We start from the raw sequence: 20,729 nt of genomic DNA on the forward strand, positions 1-20,729 counted from the left end.
TTTCATAATGGGAAATTCTCCATTTATTTTATCAAATTATTCTACTATGCAATTTTTCAGAAATCAGTTTCAAGATGATACATAAGAAAACCTTCAGAGAATTATCAAGTTAGTGCACAAATCAATCATTTTCTCAGCCTGGTCATAGATGCAGAGATAAAGAGGAGTCTAAGTATCTCATACTAGTTAATATGAGCATCCCTTCTTATCACAGATACCCAAAAATGCCTAAAGGCAAGGCACATTTTGGCACTGTGGCCTACTTCAGTAAAGCCAGACAAAACTGGATGAATTCTCCCCGCTTCTAGGGGCTGCAAAAGCCCACGTAAAAGGAGAGTTGAAAGCAGATCCACACAGTAAACACGAAACTTGTAGAAATAACTTGTTCATCATCATCCAAAAGTGCACTATTCCTTCCACTGAAGCATGTTCCCAAAGAGCTTCAAGTTCTGTTTCAAATGGATGTGACAGAAGAAAAATAAATAAGGAGAGGGTGTGGTGGGGGAGGATTATTTGCTTGGACCCCTTACACTATCAAGATACACTCAAATATAGTTAATGTTCTCACAGGAATATTTTTTAAAAGAAATTCATGTTGTGTAGGTGAGAAATAGCTAAATTGCACACAGAGCAGAGATCCCTGAGCTAGTGGCGACCTAGTTGGAAAATCCACACAACACACTGCAAAGCAATGTGGACATATCCACTCAGATCTAGAGAAAGTACTGCTTTTTCAGCTAATAAATATTGCTTACTAGCTCACATTCAAGACCATGTGAATGATAGGTCATATTTACTAGTGTATAACTCTGAAGTTCTGGTTCTAAGGCTTGGATGAGGGCAGCTAGATTAGATCTACTTTTGTTATTGTGGATGCAGCCAACATTAAAGCATTCATATTTAGTGCATTAATCTCAAATGGTACTGAAATCAGGCCATCAGGCTCCACAGATGAGTTGCTTTCCACAGAAAATCTGAATGTGACTTTTCTGGACAGTATTCCCATCTGCTGACCTAGAAATTTGTGGTCATATGTTGAAACCTGACAAATTAGGATGCATTTGCTTTTGATTACGTTCACTAAAGTGGATATTTCCCATCAGAATAATTCCATTTTCCAAATTCCCTTTCTAAGGATATTTAAAAAAAAATAAAATAAAAAAAGACTACTGCTCTTAGCTGGTAATTAGCATTAAAATAGTCCACACAGTAGAATAAGTGTGTGGAAACTGCAAAAATCCTCTGAAATGTTTTGAAGAGCTAGTAGATAAACATGGAATGTGGATCCTTTACAGAGGTAATCAGTTATTCACTGTCTGATTTCTGCTGTGCCATTTTCCTATACCCAGTTCCCTCCGTGCTATAAAGTGAACTAACTTAAAACCTTGAAACAACACATAAAGAAAACTGAACCACTCTGGACTGGCAATGGAAAGAGATATCATTTTTTAGGACAGAGCTTGGAGGCATCTGCTAGGATGTACTGTAAGAAACTTAGCTCTAGACATTAATGGGAGTTGATGAAGTCTAGGTGCTGAATATCAAACAGTTAACAATCCCTGAATCAAGACAGATGCAGTGCTATTAACTGACAGTTTCAATAAAATTGGGAGAAAAAATTGCGTCTCCCAGTCCCCAGTGCTGATTAAGACTTCCCTAGAAAATTGCAATTTTACCTCGAGTAACTTAAATGAGTTGAACTTCAACATGTTCCACTATGAAATCTTATGTAACAAAAAACTCACACTGGTATAAATCAGATCAGGTTAAGAATTGATTTAGTTAGGAATCAGTAATTAGCTGCTGTGCACATACTTCTAATTTAGTTCGAAGTGCGTGATACCAATTTAACTTAAGCTTATTACAGAACTTACTACTTTAGCTAGAGCTGAAAACTTAGATTTCAATGCTTATGGCATTAACCACTTAAGGCAGATGCCAGCATCGGCACTGTACCAGGATCCAGCAGCACCTTATTCAACATTATAATGCATTCCTGTATTCAGTGTTCGGCAGTATCAGCACAATGATTCCATAAATCTCGTGAAGAAACATTAAAACGAGGTGCTTGCTTCCCAGGAAATCACTTATATACTACTTTCAGACAGTTTTGACCTTCATTTAACAACACCCACAGGCTAAGTAGAGTAGCCCCAAGATGACTTTATACATTTAAGAACAGCAGCTGTGTTTGTAAACTTTTATATAATAAAATTAAGATGCTTAATTTTACAATGTCATTGTACAATTCTCAGCAACAAAACCCAAAGCCACCATAGCATCACTAAAATGAGTAACGGCTCAAGACCAAGTACTCCTCCAGGACTGCAGAACAGCTAGGACAGATTCTTAGCCCTGAAGTTCTGGGAGCACAATGATCTGTGCTTGTCAAAGGAAACACAAGCTACAGAAAACTCAAGGAAATATGGTCATAGATCTTGTATGTCACACAGTTTGTGCTGTGGTAGTTGTGGGAAACCATCAGCTTAAGGGTATGTACTTTTGTACTTGCTGGGCTCCAATCTCTGCAATATAGACTGCTCCACTCTTCATGTCTACATCCACAAGGTGTGGTTTGGTTTCGTCTGCCAGCTGGACAGTGTTGACCATAACACAGTCCCCAATAGCACCAACCGGTGGTGCTGCCAAGATCGCTAACCGGTTGATATTCAGCTGGGCGACAATCAGGTATTTGTAATCTGCAGTAAATCTGTGAAAGACAGAGATATATCTTTGAATTATGAACTCCAAATGACATCTCATTTTAACATAACCACGCACTTTTAAACAAACAAAATCTCCGTAATATTCAAGCTTTTGAAGGCTACAACAGGCTAAATACAGTTAAACATGGAGAATTAACTTGTAAGCCTTGCTCTGCATGTTGCTGCTCCTTGAGACAGAATGTGCAGCAGAAAACTCCGTCAAGACAATCTCCCTTTAAAAGCTCCAACAGTAAGGTCAACATCACATGAAAACTTTAACAATCCTGCACTGAAATCCATGGGGCTTGTTATAAAGCCAGGATTTCCCTGTCAAGATGCAACTATGAAGATTTTGCATGTGATGAGGACTCAGCACTCTATTAGTTAAACTGGTTAACTACTTTGTCAGACATTAAATATCAATATTTTAATTCACCAGTAAGAGTACACCTTATTCATGTAACTGCATGCTTTTAGAAGAACTGTTCAACAATACAATAAGCTCAGGAAGTGTGAGTTGGATGAGTACATGGTGAGATGGATCAAGAACTGGCTGGATGGCAGAGTTCAGAGGGTTGTGTTCAACAGTGCAGAGTCTGGTTGGCGGCCTGTAGTTAGTGGGGTTCCCCAGGGGTCAGTGTTAGGTTCAGTCCTGTTCAACCTGTTCATCAATGACCTGGATGAAGAGACTGAGTGCACCCTCAGCAAGTTTGCTGATGATACCAAACTGGGAGGAAGGGCTGACACACCAGAAGGCTGTGCTGCCATTCAGTGAGACCTGGACAGGCTGGAAGACTGGGCAGAGAAGAACCTGATGAAGCTCAAGAAGACCAAGTGTAGGGTCCTGCACGTAGGGAGGCAGCAGTACAAGTCGGGGTGGACCTGCTGGAAAGCAGCACTGCAGAGAATGACTTAGGAGTTCTGGTCGACAGCAAGTTGACCATGAGTCAACAATGTGCCCTTGTGGCCAAGAAGGCCAATGGTACCCCAGGGTGCATTAAGAAAAGTGTGAGCAGCAGGTCGAGGGAGGTTCTCCCCCCCCTCTACTCTGCCCTGGTGAGGCCGCATCTGGAGTAATGCGTCCAGTTCTGGGCTCCCCAGTTTAAGAATAATAAGGAACTACTGAAGGGAGTCCAGCAGAGAGCTACGAAAATGATTAGGGGTCTGGAGCATCTTTTTTATGAGGAGAGGCTGGGAGAGCTGTGTCTGTTCAGCCTGGAGAAGAAAAGGCTGAGAAGGGATCTTATCAATGCTTATAAATATCTCAAGGGTGGATGTCAAGAGGATGGGACCTGACTCTCTTCAGTGGTTCCCAATGATAAGATGAGGGACAACAGGCACAGACTGAAACATAGGAGGTTCCATCTCAATATGAGGAGAAACTTCTTTACTTTGAGGGTGCCAGAGCACTGGAAAAGGCTGCCCAGAGAGGTTATGGCATCTCCTTCTCTGGAGGCATTAAAGACCTGCCTGGACACATTCCTGTGTGATCTGCTCTGGGTGAACCTGCTTTAGCAGGTGGGTTGGACTAGATAATCTCCAGAGGTCCCTTCCAACCCCAACCATTCTGTAATTCTGTAATACCTGACAGAATAGGGTCCATCTTCTGAAAAACAGTTGTTCCAAGACCCGAGCCATTCCCCTGTGACTTTATCAAAAACTTGGATTCTTTTGTTGTCTCTGTCTGCAACCCATACCTGTTAAGAACAAAAATTATGACTGTTGACAAACAGAAAAAATCAAATGCATTCATTTCTGACACAGGCAAAGTATCCTGTAGTAAAAAATAAGTACATCTTAGAAGAATGTACCTCCACATTCAAATGACTTAAGCAAGTATGACTTCCAGATATAAAACAAAACTGCCACACAGTGAACACACACAAATTATTTTATATTACTTTAACAGAGAAATCAGTGCCTCCATTTCTGTGGCTACATTGAGGACATATTCCCACCTATTTAATTCTAAACATATTGGTCTGACACCCACTAACCATTAGTTTTTCAACAGCAGTCATGATCCAGTCCTATGATGGCTGCACCTGCAAACCCTAGTACTACTATAAATATTGTGCAACTCATACACTAAGAGCATTTTCAGCATGTTTTGTTGAGCTTATCTCTGTTCCACCCTGTGCTAACTGGGTTCACAAACACTGCAAGCTACTGCAGTAGGATCTGCAGATGAAACTTCAGCTCATGACCACTATCACACTGAAAACTGCAACCCACATAAAATGACCCAAATCACAACACCTCAATTAAAAAAAGAAATAGCATTTGTTTTGTTCAAACAAGTGTGTCAAAAGATGAAAAAAGTTCTCCCTTTATTCATTACCCGTCCAACAGGATCCACTGTTACACTGTGAGGAATCTTGAACTGACCAATGCCGGTCCCATTTGTCCCAGTCAGCCATATCTCTTTGTAGTCTAAACAGTGAACAACATGAAAAAGTTAAAAAAAAAAAAAAATCACAGTAAGAAAACAACAAATAAAATAGCTTCAAGCCATTGCCTTGCAAACTTACTTTGATTAAATTTTAAAAGGTGGAATTTCTAAACACAGGCTTTTTAAAAACACAGTACTCCCGATACATTAAACCAAGAATACTACAGGAAATACTACAGGGACTACTGGATTGTTATTAGTGGCTTCAGGCTTATGGTTATAGCAACGTAGCCACTAGTACACAAAAGACACAGTCCAAGGCTCTGTATTTGAAAATGACAACAACAACAACAAAAACCCACCAAAACAGAAAACAGTAAACAGTTGGCTGGCTATGATTTGTTACTTGGCAGTTTTGAACCAGTTTTGAGTTTAAACAATTAACATTTTGCCAACTAGATACTAGCAAACCGACTGGTTTATGACAGAGCAAAGGAGAAACCGTAGCTCCTTCACCTTTCCCCAACTGTAGACGTGCAGACTCCTAACTCACAGCTCTAACCAATATGGACTATCTAACTGGGGAATATGAGCAAGCTAATTAGAATAATGGAATAATTTAAGAGATCTCCACACACCATCAGGTCCAACCTGCTTCTTAAAGCAGGACTAGCTTCAATAACAAATCCAACTCTGAAGTTAGATCAGGTTATTCATTACTCATCAAGTTTTAAGCATCTCCAAGAATGGAGACTGCCCACCCTCTCTGGGCAACTATTCACTGTCTGATCACCCTCACTGTGAATCTTTCACTACAAAACTAGAACTGGAATTCCCTCCTCTTGCATCTTTTGCTCTGTGTTCCTCATTCTTCACTGTGAATTTCCAATAAATGCGTGCCTCTGTCTTCTCTATACCCTCCCATTACTGACTTGAAGACAGTGATAAGAATCATCCTTAGCTTTATCTCCTGAAGACTGAACAAACTCATTCTGTCTCTTGTCATAAATGATTAGAGAGATTTCTCCTGAAGTGACAAGCAGTAAAACAGGACCTGATCCAACAAAGTCTTCAAACTAATGTTAAATGACAGCTCTACCTACTCCACACCTAAAAGTATTCTCAAGTTGTGTTATTTAAAATCAATTTTCCACGGTCAACTACTGCAGAAGTTCCTTTTTCCATACCGTTGGATAGTTTGAGCAATCTGTTATTCATTCCTCCGTCTCCATCCACAACATAGAGCTCTCCACTTTCCTCTACAAAGATTTCTGCTGGTTGATCAAATTGTAGGGGAATCAAACTTGAACCAGCATTACCTGGTGTGCCCAAGACCTGCAGGAGTTTACCTGAAGGGCTATACTGTTTCACGGTGTGCCCATATTTCCCTGAATTAAGGAAAAAAAAGTGCAAAAACATCTTAACAAAATAAAATGGAAGTATTACAACTGATTACTAAGATTAAAAAAGAAAATCTCCTGATACTCACAAGTGATATTAATAAATCAGACAAAATTTTACAGTAAGAACATGACAGTGGGTTAGTAAATCCACAGGCTACAACAATATTAATCCATTATATTAGGGCCACCCAACCTAGGACAGGGACAGAAGATAAGATAGCCAGAAGATTTTTTTATTTCCATGATAGTTCTCCTGGGAAGAAAACAAAGAAACAAAAACAAACAGACAACCAAACAAAAACACCAAAAAAACCCTTGCTTGCTAAGTTTAGAAGCTACAAGACACAGCACAACTCATGAACCTTCAGAGTATTTTGTGCAGCACCTGAGAAGTTTGTTCATGGCAAGTAAAGCATAAATCTATTTCAGAGTTGTTTGAGAGACTTAAATAAATGAGTAGTTTGAACCGATACCTGCAATATTTTCTTCCCCACTCAATACTTCTAATATCACCACCACACATACCTGTTCCAACATCTGTGATCCATACTGAACTATCTGTTGCGGTGTTCAATACAAAGATACCATGAGGCATTTCAACTGTTTCATTCCAGGAGTAAAGAAAATAGCCTTCCACTGAGAATACAAGTACCTTTGGTACATTGTCTCCCCTCTGTAAAGGCAAAAAAGGTCTATTAAGAAAATGTATCAAGCACGCAATCATTTTTGAAAATTCTTCTTTGTAAATTTTTCGCAATGCTTCATGAATCATAAGAATCCCCTGAGATTGTCTGCTAGATCTCATTTTCTCCAGCTAAAAAAAGAAGTGCCTAACCTCAGCATGCAAAACTTTCCAGCCTTCTGGAATTTAAACTTAAATTATGTATAATCCAATTTCCAGAGCAGCCAAGCTGCTGCAGCTATCTTGGTTTTAATTTTGAACCAGGTTTTTATGTTCTTGCTGAAAAATACACTAAGCATAACACAGGCATAAAAACCAGTCGCTGTACTTGTTAGCTGTATGGTACTCAAGTACTGATGCTGTGCTTTATAACCGATTCCCACCACTTTCTGTGATCTGGAGATACCAATGCATTGAACTGGTAGGTCAAATAATTGAACTCCAACTACAGTAACCTTTTACCTTTCAGTTAGAGAAGAGGCTACTGTCACTCAATTTGGATCATGCATTCATACCACAGAAATGTAATGCTTTTAAAAGCACAAACAAGCATGGTGCCAAAACTGCTTTAAAATGGATATAGCAGAGACATACATACTTATATTTTCACCAATTTTGATACAGTCATTATTTTTATATATATATATATATAGACACACATGTACATATAATCTAAAGCAAACACTTTAAAGGAAAAACACTAGATCAACAAGGAGAGATATTTAGTACTCTCACTCACTTGTCCCACATAGACCAAACCATGAAGAGAGTCGACAGCAACACAAAATGTTTGGCCAGTGAAGTATTCTGGAAGTTTAGGCCAGCCTATGTCCAGCTTGTACATCTGTTGCTGTCCATTCCAATGAGGGAAGTAATCAAATGCTTTTAAAAACTGGAAACACAACAATAAATACCCATTAGTAGTTAAATTCTATGATGGTGGGATCAGAAGAACTAGCAGTAGAAAGTGACTTTGTACTAAAGCATCATAAATGGATTTATTCAAATTAAATTTAGAAGACAAACAGAAATAGGCTTGTAGCTACGTTTTTGGACTGCAAATGGGAAAACTTCGACAAACTAGCTAATAAAATCCTTTAGATTGGGGAGCTCTGGAGTTAGAAGGCAAAATAAACACACCCGGAAATATCATACATCATAGTTGCTATTACACTCCAAAACGAGGAAAATAGCATAGAAGGTTCTGAAACAAAGAGAATCAATAAACACTTCAAAAATACATAAAACTAAGAAAAAGGAAAATAAATGGAAAATGCGGCTCAAGAAAGAAAACTACATCTTAGAAATGGGGATGTGTAAGACAGCAGGAACAGCAACACCAAAATGTATGTATATATTTTAAAGGGTGACGGAAAAAAAGCCCATCTTTCACCTTTTTGTTCTAGTTTTCCAGGAAAATAAGGGAAGCCAAGCACAGATATGCTGCAGCGAGATAAGCACTAGAACTGAAAGAAGTAGTAACAAGTAACAAGAAGAAAGTAACAAGTGGTGACCCTGAAGGACCAGGGCCATTTAACATTTCTGTTAATTGCCTTGCCAGAAGCAGAGGCAAGTTGATGACAAGGAACTACAGACAGCTTGAGAAAGACTAGACCATCACGAAGGAAACCCGAGAGCAATTAAGCAAGGAGAAAAACCGACAGGAAGATGTTATTCACCCAGAGATTATTTAAGTTTTTCTTCATTTAAGCAGCACACACTGCTTGGAAACCCCTGCACAAGAACCACCCAGTGCTCGCATTTATCTCAGAGGAGCTGCAAAGCCACATAACGAAGCCTCTAAGCCAGAACAGGCCCGGGAAGGCACCAGGACGGCACGGGCCCGGAGCCCTGCCCGCACCGCTGCGAGTCCCCGCGCAGGCCGGGGACAGGCGGCCCTACCACAGGCCCGGACCCAAGCGCTCTCCCCCCGGCTTCCTCCGGAAGCCATAACCAGAGGGCTCATAGGAAGCTCCCGCGCTACGCCCCGTCCCTCAGGCCGCGGCCGCCGCCCACCTGCGAGCCCCAGAGCAGCGCCAGCAGCACCAACAGCGCCCCGGCCATCGGCAGCCACAGCCCCGCCGGCCGCCTCCGCCGCATGAAGGCCTGGACGGGGCGGGGCTGCCTCGCGGGAGGGCCGCGTTGCCATGGCAGCCACGTGACCGACGCCCCTCCCGCCAGCAGGTGGTTCAGGGAAGGCGGGGGGGGTTTCGCTCTCATTCTCCCGGCCCTGGGCTGTCTGACTCTGTGCCGTCTCTGAGCCGAGCTGCGCCAGCGCAGAGGCGGGCCAGAGAGGGCACGTCGACGCCCCGCGGAAGGACTTAGCGCTTCAGAGCGACGCCCGGGAGCTAAAAAAGGGGGGAGTCTATCTCGAGTTTCCGCCACTTCTGCGTAGGCATTATTGTTGTTGACCAGCATGGAAAGGGGCCTTCGGGGCCATGCTGTGACGTCATAGCCGCGCGCCGGCGGGGAGGCAGGCTTGCCGAGCGGGGTGTTCTGTCGGTAGCTGCGCCCTCGCTTCCCGGCCGCTCTTCGGACTCTGCCCCGCGGCCGCTCCCAACTGCCTCGGCCTCGGGCCGCCGGGATCACAGCGTGGCGGCGGAGCGAGTTATGGGGTGTGGGGGTGCCCGGCAGGCGGGCGCGGGCCGGACGGGCCTCGGTGCCGCGTGCTGAGGGGAGCGGCGCGGCGAGGCCGCCCGAGGGGCTGCGGCTGCCGCCCCGCTCCTGCCGCTGGCCCGGCCTCTCTGCCCCTGGCCCTGCCTCTTCCTTCGCCGGCGAGAACAGCCTCGGAACGTGCGCGGGTCCCAGCAGCGGCCGTGTCCGCCTTTGTCTCTTGCGCTGTGTCCGGTGCTGCGGCGGCGTCAGCGCTGAAGTGCCGGGGGCTGAGAAGGTCCCAAGCTGCCGTTCTTGCACTGCTTTATTTATTTTTTTTAATTATTTTTTTCTTTTTATTCTTCTGTGCTTAAAATCCCTCAGTAAACAGTTTGGCCTGGATTTTTTTTTTTTTCTTCTTCCATGTTTAAGTATCTGCATTGAATGAACTAATAAAGATGGATAAGAAATCATTTGAAACCGTGCTGGATGAAATTAGAAAGGTAACTTCGTGTTTTGCATGTTAGTTTAAACATTTGATGGTAGAATGTTCCTTGTAATGAACATATCAGGTTAGATGTTTGTGTTCTTTGAAAATAACTTCAGGATTCAATAAAGACTAAATTTCACCTCAGTGTGATGAGCTATAATCCTGCGTTACTGGTGTGTGCTAATTCTTGCATGTCAGGTATAACAGTGTGAAGCTGCTGTGACATGCTTGCTCTTTAAGATATTGTTATTTTCTCAGGAAACAATCAGTTCAGACAGCTATCACTGAGCTAACAACTTGTGCTTGAAGAGTGCTCATTTGAATAAAGCGTTTTAATAAGTTGAGCACAGCATTGTCATTGACAAGGAGGATGAGAAAGAAAAAACAAAATAACCAAGTGTCTCTTTTTGGGGGGGGGGGGAAGGCCTGTGTTTGTTTGGCCTGACCAGATATGGGAACTTAAATTATGAGGTATCCACCTTTTATATGATGATTTGGGAGATACGACACACAAATATGACATGAGAGGACTGGTTTCAAAGCCACATCTCCTGCAGTTCAGGAGTGTGTGCACACCTTCCTACAGGATGTGAAATCCTGGGGTTTGATGCTCTGAACTGTGCTTGTGCATCTCCTGGTAAAAACTCAGGGAGCAAAACACCTACTAGTTGTGGGTAGCAGAGATACGAACCTGGGCTTCCTGATGTCTGTCAAGCTTCTGGTTTCTTACTAAACAGGGGGCTGGCTTTTAACAGGAAAGTGAGTGATTTGGACAGTTGGAAGTGGAAAAGGACATAGAAAAAATCAGAACCTCTGAGATTAATGATTTCTGTCTTACATGGGAAGTACAAACCTGGATGATGTATTTTGCAGTAGTTAAGCAGAGGTGGTGTGTCACAGTGGAACAGTTAATTATCCTGCGAAAGCTGTCTTGGTGGGAAAATGAGGGGCTTGTTTTATATGAGATCGCCTTATGGCAGAGAAGGAATCCTTAGTGGTTTTGTAATAGGTGTTTTTGTGATGATGGATGGTTTAGGAGAGGTCATTTCCTTTCTTGGGAGTTGGGTGCTACAGAGTTGAGTTTCAGTTCAGCTTCTCTTCAGCATGAGACACAGTAGTGGCTGCAGCCGTAGCAGGATTATTTTGGAATGTATTGATGTATAAATTGCTGTGCTCAAAAGCCCCAGTGATGAGTCTCTGCACATACTAGCATTTTTACATAAATTCTTTATAAAACAGGTATGTTCTGTGCTGTGTAACCAGCTAAAAACATCACAGCCTAAGATGCTTCAGGGTGTGGATTTCTTTCCCAACCTACAAATTTTTATGGAAAATCTGGGGAAAAAATCAAGGAACAAATTGCACATGAATATTTTCTCTGAGAATTGATGGTGGGAGGGAATTATGTTTCAAATATTACTACTGCAGTGCGGCCCTTCAGCGTATGCTCTGTGATTACTAAAGACTTCAAACAAAAGAGGTTTTGACATGTGATTTTAGACAATTATGTTGGCTGTGTGCTAGCTGCCTGTATTCCCGTAAACCTAACTTACTGTTGATCTGAGGATCGGTGCAGTGCTGTGTTAATAATAGCTGTGCTCTTCCAGTGTAATGTTCATTTTCCAAATACTTGTTTTGTATCTTTGTTGCGAGGTTTTTGTTTAAACTTCATTTCTAGCTCTGTGGTAGAACCTTCTTTATTATGTGATTTACAAGTCTCTTGTGTTGGTATGTTCCATTTTCAGTCCTACAATTAGCAGGGACAATTATTTCAGTGCCTTAATCTGTAGCTTAGTTCTGTCTTTCCCTGTATATATTTATGATTGTTAACAAAATAAACTTTGAGGGTTTTTCATAATATACATAGCAGCACTTTCTGTTTGTGTTCTTATTATGAATTTATTCAGTTGTTGATTTAAGAAAAAAAAGTGATTTTTTTTTTTTTGTAAAGTTGCTATGTGGAATACCAGGCTTATTTTTTTTTTTCCCAAAATATGTGAAGAGAAAAGGAAGGGAGAGAAGAAAAAATGAGCATGAAGAGAAAAGGAGAGGGTTTTTTTATCCCTGTGACTTCAGTGTGTTTGGTGGTGTTGGTCTCTTGAGGAGGAACAGAAAGGAAGGGGTTGCCTGGAACAGTGGGCGGGTGTGTATGTGCACCTGGGCTGCTCACAGCTGGGTTGCAGTGATGGAGACTTCACATCTGTCTGTGTGGGGGGACAAGGGCAAAACCAGAAGGAACAGGTGTAGATTTTAGGGCTACGGGGAAGAGACAGAAGTGGGTGTGTGGGTGAATCTGGAGGTGATTTGAGAGTAGTTAGCATAAAAGCTGGCAATGGATGGGGGCCTTGGAAACTGGGGAAGAAAGGTGGATGTGTCGATTTGGAGCAGGAATTCAGCTGTTACCTGTCATGTTTACATTTATATATCCATCAGTGCACTGAAGAGAAGGAGGAAGCCCTGGCTGTTGGTAGCCCAGGTGGTTATCAACAAAATAGTCTTGCCACTAAGTCATAGGTGGTGGTCTTTAAACTACTGCATTAAACTACTTTGCTTCCTTTGTTTTGTATGATTGTGTATTCAAGTTTTAACATTGGGAAGGTTATGACAAGACATCAACCTCTGGAGCAGGTTTTCTTGTGTACTTAATTCCATCTGTATGGACTCGTTACCCAGTTTCTTCATAAATTCACTGAAGTAAGATGCTTTTTAAATTATTTTTCAGGGAACACAAAAAGAGATTGTATGGATAATCAACTCTATTATATTGTTTAATGTAAAGTTGATGTAAACCTTTGAGGCAAAAGGAAGAGTGATGATGTGTTCTTCGGTACAGTGTTAAACAACAAGAACAAAAAGCAAAATTAAATAAATAAAAAAATGACTCTTTTTAACAGAATAATTAAATTACAACTCTGTTTTCCGTTGTTCTCTCTATTATTTAAGGAATATTCTGTTACTTAGAAGTATAGCAATGTAGTTGATGGAAATGTCACTTTCTAAGGTCAGATTTTTTAGATTAATAGGTTAATCTAGCAGATGGTTGTGCCATAATTATAATGTTTGAGGGACTAATTATGCATCTTTTTTTTCTTATATCTTCTAGGCTGTATTGACTGAGTACAAATTAAAAGCTATTGAATATGTTCATGGATACTTTTCTAGTGAACAGGTAAAAGTCAACACTGTCATGGGTTTAATGGGAACTATTAGTTTTGTGTATTCGGTAATACAGAAATATAGTGTCTCCAGTCATACTGAGGCTGATCACAATAGTTTTTTTATTTTTTAACTGAGGAGATTTAATTCTTCATTATTAAATCAGCAATAAACTGTTAAAAATAGTTCCAACTTGTTTTGTTATCAACATCATTAGATTTTCATTATTGTTGTTTGGGGGAAAATTGGATAAGTTTATCATCATGGAATTAAGGATTCTTTTGCAACTATTTATAAACTGGCATGTAGTAATAAGTATCCAACTTATTTTGGTACTATGTATATTTTTTTCCTGATCCTTTTTCTTCTGTATATTGGTTTCTGTTTTTTTGTGTTTTCTGTTTTTTGTTTTGTGTGTGTGTGTGTTTGTGTATGCTTAGTGAATACACTGTTTGAGATACTGAATGTTTTAAGCTTTTTCAGAAAGACGTACTTTTTTTCCTAATGCTGTGGCAATTGTTTTGCATATATGCAAATATATAGAGAGGAGTAAGTATCTATTTTAAATATTTCCATAGAAAAACATCTCATAAGGTAGAAATTTTAAGTGCCTACTTAGAAATAAAAGGAATGTTACATGCTGGTAGGCACTGACAATCAAACATCACAGACAGACACGTTTTTTTAGCAGTATACCGCTGTATTGCAAAAATGGAAAGATCATATTGATGCTGTTAGCATATTTTTTTAATACATATAAAAGATTAATTGAAGGCCTTTCTTTGCAGGTTGTTGAGTTATTGAGATATTTTTCTTGGGCTGAACCACAGCTTAAGGCGATAAAGGCTTTACAACATGTAAGTTCTTGTGACATAATCTTGTGGAGTAAGTTTGCCCTCTTAATCTCATTCTAGTTTTGTGGTGTCTACTTTTGCAAGTGATGGGTCAGTCTGCCCCTTAATCTTCCAAGTTTCTTCTTCATTTCTTCCCATGGTATCGAAATATGAAACTTCATACTTTTAACTAGGGTATCTTTTCTGACTAAAGTATCTTCTGCTTTCCTGTGTATCACAAGAATGCATGTAGCCCTTTGTCACTATTGTTAACTTTTCTAATTTCTTTGCTTTTGGCAAGTGCTTTTTGGAGTTGCTTGTTCAGAATTTAGAATATAGAGAGGGAGAGATTATTAAATGTTTACTGAAATACATTATATGAAGCTGTTACTGAGTTGCATTCTGAGTTTAAAATCATTGTACTGCCTTTCTTTATAGACACTTTTTTTCTTTCTTGCTTACTTGTCAGAAAATAGTGGCAGTTCCGGCATCGAAAATGGTTAATATTCTCAACTGCTTCACATTCAGTAAAGATAAACTTATTGCCCTTGAAATCTTAGCTTCGTAAGTATCTCTCATGTTTTATTTCCTTAACTTGTATTGTTTTTACTAGTGTTTGAGTGTATAAAATTTAAGGTGCTTGTAGAAGCAAGCACTGTGGCCAGTTAAGGTAAAGCACAAATCCATTATTGATGTGGCTGTAAAAAGAAGAATTGGAAGTAAACATTGTGCAGAGTTCCATAGTTCATCTGAGTCTTGAGTGTGCTGCTGTATGGGCTTCTGCCTGCTGGAAAGCTGTCACTTTGCCAGTGTTTTTACAGTGGTTTCCAAATCTTGTAGAGGATGAAGAGGGCCTTAAGCTTATTTCTGCTCACTGAAATGTAAAACGCTCGAGACCAGAGTATTCTGGGCATTGACCCTTTTGCATTTGAAAAGCCCTCTAAATATTACATGTGTAAAAATGAGGTAAGTAAATAGTTCTCTTAAATTGACACATTTAATTTATAGATCTAAGGTCTATAAAAGATGTATAGGTATTCTAAATTTATATTACACAGAAAGTTGTTTTTTATTTTGTTTTACTAAACACAGCTGCTTCAAAGGATCTACCATCTACATAAGTTTATACTGGAACTCTTCTGTCTGGTTTAGGGGATTTATTACATGAAATGTTGTTCTTGCTTGGGTTGGCATGTTTTTTTTGCATTTAGTATGTCTGCCTGGCATATGAATGCTATATATTACAGCCAGCTTGAACATTTTGGGGCATGTAAATTAATGATATAAATAACCATAAAACAAATAAGACTGAGGATATAGACATGGTCTTCCTTTCAGAATTGAGCTTTAAGAAGCTGTGTGAGTGCTCCCAGTCTCCTTCAGACCAAAGCAAAGCATGGCAGCCTAAAGGAAGTTCAGTGGCACTTTAAACTAACCTGTTTTGCTTGAAATGAGATTGGAGCTCATTGACTCTTCAGCTGCTGCACTTCAGCTGGTGTGGGGGGAAAGCATAGTGACTTCTTTAGCTGTAGAATTTCCACAGTGCAAGAGCATAATTAGGGAGTCATGATATAGAAATCCTAACCCAAATCTATGTACTACTTACTTTGCTAATCAAAACTAGAGAACAAAGCTGAAAGTCCATTAGCATTTTAATAGCATTCTTTGAAGAGTTTTTCATGTCTTCATTCAACATTCTGCTGATTCCATTTCTTCTAATACCCTTTCTTGTGAAGGCCTCCTTTTTGCGGCTGTATTCTATTTCCAGTAGTTTGGATGGGGCAGGTGGTGTTTATCAGCAGTGAAGGTGGTGGGGTCAGGGTTTTGAAAAAGACAGGTAGAATCAGGCATCAGGCTCCTTGTACTTGCATGTTTTGTTGTTTTCTTTGACAGGTCTAGTGTTATTTTTGGGAGAGGAGCAAAGAGAAAGGAAGGGTACTTTTTGGAACTATGTGAGGGGTTTCACTATTTCTGCAGAACACGGAGAGAATTTCCAGGAGTTTCATCTTTTTAATTCTGGAGTAAATAAGATGAAAATTTGTTTCTCTACCAGTCTGGCAAGAAACAGTTGCAAACCAAGTAGCTGCTGATTTTCTGCTGTGCTGGGAATTGTGTGCTAGTAGCAATTAAAGCTTTCTCATTAACTGTTGTGATGCAAAATTCATTTTAGTTATTTTTGCCACAAGGTTTAGCCATCGTCGTCCGTTGTTCTGTATTGGTATTTAATCCTATGTTTCACTTACAGGTATGAAGTTAATATTTAAGCCTGGGTTTGTACTTCAATAAGAACAATAATTTTATGATTTGAACTAATTATGCTTTTTAATGTACTGTTGGGTATTGGCTGAAAAATTGTTGATTGCTTTTCAGTAGTATGTTGTTTCTGATAAGTATATGGAATGACAGTAATCAGTGTCTTTATTTATAGCAACATTGTTGATGCTCAGAATTATCGGCTTATTGAAGATCTGTTCAGAATTAATATGTCAGAGAAGAAAAGATGCAGAAGAATTCTTGAACAGGTAGTCAAGATACTCTAGTATCCCTGATTCTGTCAAATACAGTATTGTCTCCATTGTCGTGGTCATTGTGGGGTCAAGACTTACCATAAGGACTGCTGGGAACTACTGGTGGAAGATGAGTGGAAAGAAGTGGCTGAAAAAAGATAGGAGCTGTGTATATCTGTGGAAAAAAGGGGGAAGTTTCTGTCAGGCATTAGGATCCTATGGAAAAAGGGCATGGAATTGCAACCAGTGCTGAAGGAAACAGTCTGCATTTGTTCTAGGAAGCACCAAGTGCTTAACCCCAAGTTCAGTAGAAGCAGACAGGGTCAAGTAGAGTTATTCAAAACAGAAGGCACTTTCGCAGAACCTAACACTATTTGGACTATTTGGGAAGACGATTTGAGACAAAGCTTTGAATTGTTCCATGTAGGTTGATTCATTCCGTCTAAATGTAATGAAATAGTAATTCATTTATGTAAAGCATTGAATTTGATAGAAAATAATGTCCTTTCTTGTTTATTTTTCAGGCTTCAAAAACGGGTTGTAAGGCTCCTCATGCTATGATATCATCCTGTGGCATGATTCCTGGCAACCCTTATCCCAAGGGCAAACCAAGCCGCATAAATGGAATTTTTCCAGTAAGCACGATCCTGTATTTTTGCTTTTCACAACATCCTTGATTTAGGATTTGTTATAGCATAATCAAAACCAGGATTCATATATGTGGAAGGAAGCATGAAATCAAAAGCAATGTTTTGTGGTTTTTTATTACTTCATTACACATCCATAGGGAACTTGCATTGTTTTTATTTGCCTTTTCTTTCTATGCTGCTTCAAGTAAAGGCTACTGCATAATAAGACATTGTTCATATAAGGAAAGCATTGTAAACTCTGGCGATATTTGGCAGAATTGGGAGAGGTGTAAAGAGCCTTACTGGTAGGTTGATAAGATGACCTAATATCATCACTACAGTACTGCTGCTAGTCTTCGTGTAGTTCTTGAGCAACTGTGTTAAGTTTTTCCTGTGAACACTTAAGGGACTGCAAAATATAAGTTATCATGTCCACCAATCAAAATGTGGAATTCTGATTATGTCAGAAGCATGAACTGTTTAATATGCATCTCTTTACAAAAGCTCAGTTTTATAAACCAAGCTATTGGAATGCTCTTATTTTACAAACCTAAAACACAGTTTCTTTTTCCTAATAAACTTGGTTGAGTATCACTTTCAGAATATTCAAAAACTTGAATGTAGTTCAGAAAAAAAATCTAATATGTATAGAGCAAGATTTACTTCTAAGTTAGTGCTTAATAGTTTCATTTTCTTTTGTTTCAGGGAACCCCTATCAAAAAGGACACAGAAGAATGTACTAATGAAGGAAAGGGAATAGCAGCCCGTATACTTGGACCATCCAAACCAGTATGTTTAATAAATGAATAAATAAATTAAACTTGTAAAAAAAATTTAAACCACCAGCCAATTCAATGAGGCTTTTGTATGAAATGCTGTTATGTTGCAAGAAGACTGTAGAGCATCAGGTTAAATAAAGCTACCTTCTATAATAACGATAACATGACCTAACATATTTTTATTTAACTTGAAAACAAGCTCTAGTTTGTGGGATAGGATTATCTAGGGGATATAACGTGTGAGCATTTGAAGGCAGAATTAACTAGCAGAAGAGAAAGCTAAAAGCATTTTTAGTAGTCCATCATGAGCTAGTGTAAGTTTTAGATACAAATTTTTTAATACAGTCTCTGAGGGTTTCCTACATGAACATAAAAAACCCTGCATCTTGGAAACCTAAATTACAGCAGTGCCTTAGAAGAAGGTTCTTGTTTTCTAACAACATAGCTGATTTGTATTTCAAAATTTTTAAGCATGTGGGGCGAACTCCCAATGAACCTGCTGCTAATTTGAAATATTGTCCAAATGTTTTGTTTTCACTTTTATTATGAGATGTTTCCCACTAAGTATATTATTTTAAAGGGACAAGTAACTTCATAACTATTTGTTAGTTTTAAATGTGCTAAATTTTTAAAACAAGAAGTCAGTCTAAGACTGGACAACGTGAACACTACAAGGCAGGAAGGAGTTCCCTTTCCCACCTGTGTTCAGTGTTATATTAAAATCTAAACATATACTAGTGATGTTTGTTTCATTCCTTTCAGAAACAGTGAAATATTTGCAGTCGCTATGGGTATTATGAAGAAATATGATATCAAATGTTTTTCCAGTGAAGAACAGCTGTCTGTAGTAGTATCTGAATGTTAGCTTTTTGCCTGAGAAACATTAGGTAATGCTTTCACTATTGCTTCTTCTGTTTGTTTTTTGTTTATGTAGGCTCCATCAACCTACAACCCACACAAACCAGTTCCATACCCCATCCCACCATGTCGGCCACATGCGACTATTGCACCAAGTAAGGCTTCTCTGTGTTTTAGCTTGATGGTGTTGTTTACTCCATTTGCCTTTCAATAAGCGTTGAGTGTCAGTTTCTCTGACCATGATCATATCTGAAATGGGCTTGCACTCCCTGAACCTGCTTGGGGTATTAGTTTCCACCTCTTCCTGTCATGACTCAGAGTTGATAAAAAGAGGAGTATATTGACTTATTTTCTCAGTGATCACATCATAAAGAAAATTCACAATTCTGTTCTGGTGACAAAATATTTCATTTATGGGAGGCACTGTGCATGTTAGACAAGAATATAGGTCTGTGTCTTTGTTATAATGTTTGATTATGGTTTGGGCTTTGGCTTGACAAGTCTGTTGACTTGCTGTTGTACCAAACTTAGGACATGGTCAGGCACAGCCCTGGATTGGGTGGAAATACGTAGGAACTTGCTGAAGGACGGTAATCTGTTTCTCAGTTGCCTTCAGCTGTACTTTAAAACAGTTACCTAAAATAAAAATTCAAGTATGTAGATTTCAGTCTCAGAAGGGACATAGTGATTTCTTTTTCCTGTGTCTGGTCTTATTATTCCTAGCCTTGTGCCTCAGGGAAGATTGAGTCTTTCTTCATAAACTCCTCTCTCTTTACTCTGCTTTATCTGTTGTTTGATTCCAGACATTTTTGGATGGGAGCAAGGCAATTGCCATTTCTTTGGAAGAAGAAGTTGGAGTACTTATGTAGTCAGACTCTGGTCTTTTTGAGCAGCAGCTGAAAGCTTTTCCTAATCTTGCCATTCTGTGCTGCAAAATGAGTGCTCTGCTTAGGAAGCTTGCTATTCACTAGTGTTAGGTATTTCAGGGAGGTCTTAACATATTTGATAAGAAAGTGTGGTAGAGCTCTTAGCGTGCGTGTTGAAGGGCGAGTCATCTAACCAGTGTGATGTCTGCAAGTCTCTTTATAGTCAGTTTGGAAAAATTTGCACTACTAGTGGCTAAAGCTTGATGATTTGTGCCCTAGAAATGACTTATTCCACAGAAAGTGTATAGGAAACTTGCAGACTGGCTCAAATTTATATTGAACAAATCCTGTCCAAAGTAAGTTAGGGCACAAAATTTGGCCTGTGACTGGATGTAAATGCTAGTAGATTTTAGGATTTGAAACAGCTTTTGAGTTTTCAGGGCCTTATTAGGATGCTACATGGTTTAAAAAAAAAAAAAACCAAACTCTTGTAACAACAGAACTTACAACTGATGATATATTTATATATATATATATATATATATAAAATGTATAATGAGATTGCAGATACTGACCTGAAACTATTGAATGTGTTTCTTTTCAAGCAATGGTCAGAATGATGTTTTGTTTTCTGCCTCTTACATATATTGGTTTAACATTTCCTTCCTGGGTGATGGTATGATTGTTAGTTACTTTTCTGAATTTCAGCCAAGAGTTGTCATGCAAAAATCTTAACATTAGGTAAAACTATCATGAAAATGTCAGAAAGGAATTACATATGACAAATTACTGCACTTTGAGAAATGTTCAAGTGCTACTTTTTTCCCATGAAGTGTA

General features: G+C 39.5%; 2 protein-coding genes across 7 annotated transcripts in view; one reads left to right on the top strand and one right to left on the bottom strand.

The window, feature by feature from the left end:
- On the bottom strand, positions 1–9,427 carry NHLRC3 (NHL repeat containing 3). Its single transcript, XM_082069110.1, has 7 exons — positions 9,199–9,427; positions 7,922–8,074; positions 7,026–7,173; positions 6,285–6,485; positions 5,047–5,138; positions 4,290–4,402; positions 1–2,710 (listed from the first exon to the last, which is right to left on the bottom strand). Exons 1-7 carry the CDS (start codon positions 9,400–9,402, stop codon positions 2,482–2,484), a joined length of 1,140 nt encoding a protein of 379 aa, XP_081925236.1. The 5' UTR covers positions 9,403–9,427; the 3' UTR covers positions 1–2,481.
- PROSER1 (proline and serine rich 1) overlaps positions 9,428–20,729 on the top strand; it is a 21,294-nt gene continuing 9,992 nt past the window's right edge. For all 6 annotated transcript variants that reach the window (XR_014185699.1, XM_082069059.1, XM_082069056.1 and 3 more), the window contains exons 1-8: positions 9,428–10,277; positions 13,368–13,433; positions 14,209–14,277; positions 14,723–14,817; positions 16,682–16,775; positions 17,285–17,395; positions 18,095–18,178; positions 19,103–19,181. Coding sequence is in view for 5 of the 6 variants with exons in the window: in XM_082069059.1 (XP_081925185.1) it covers positions 10,233–10,277; positions 13,368–13,433; positions 14,209–14,277; positions 14,723–14,817; positions 16,682–16,775; positions 17,285–17,395; positions 18,095–18,178; positions 19,103–19,181 (643 nt within the window). In the remaining variant the exon portion in view is untranslated. The remainder of the gene's footprint in view (positions 10,278–13,367; positions 13,434–14,208; positions 14,278–14,722; positions 14,818–16,681; positions 16,776–17,284; positions 17,396–18,094; positions 18,179–19,102; positions 19,182–20,729) is intronic.

Source organism: Streptopelia decaocto (genome assembly GCF_964273445.1).
Source record: "Streptopelia decaocto genome assembly, chromosome: 1".
Taxonomy (NCBI): Eukaryota; Metazoa; Chordata; class Aves; order Columbiformes; family Columbidae; genus Streptopelia; species Streptopelia decaocto.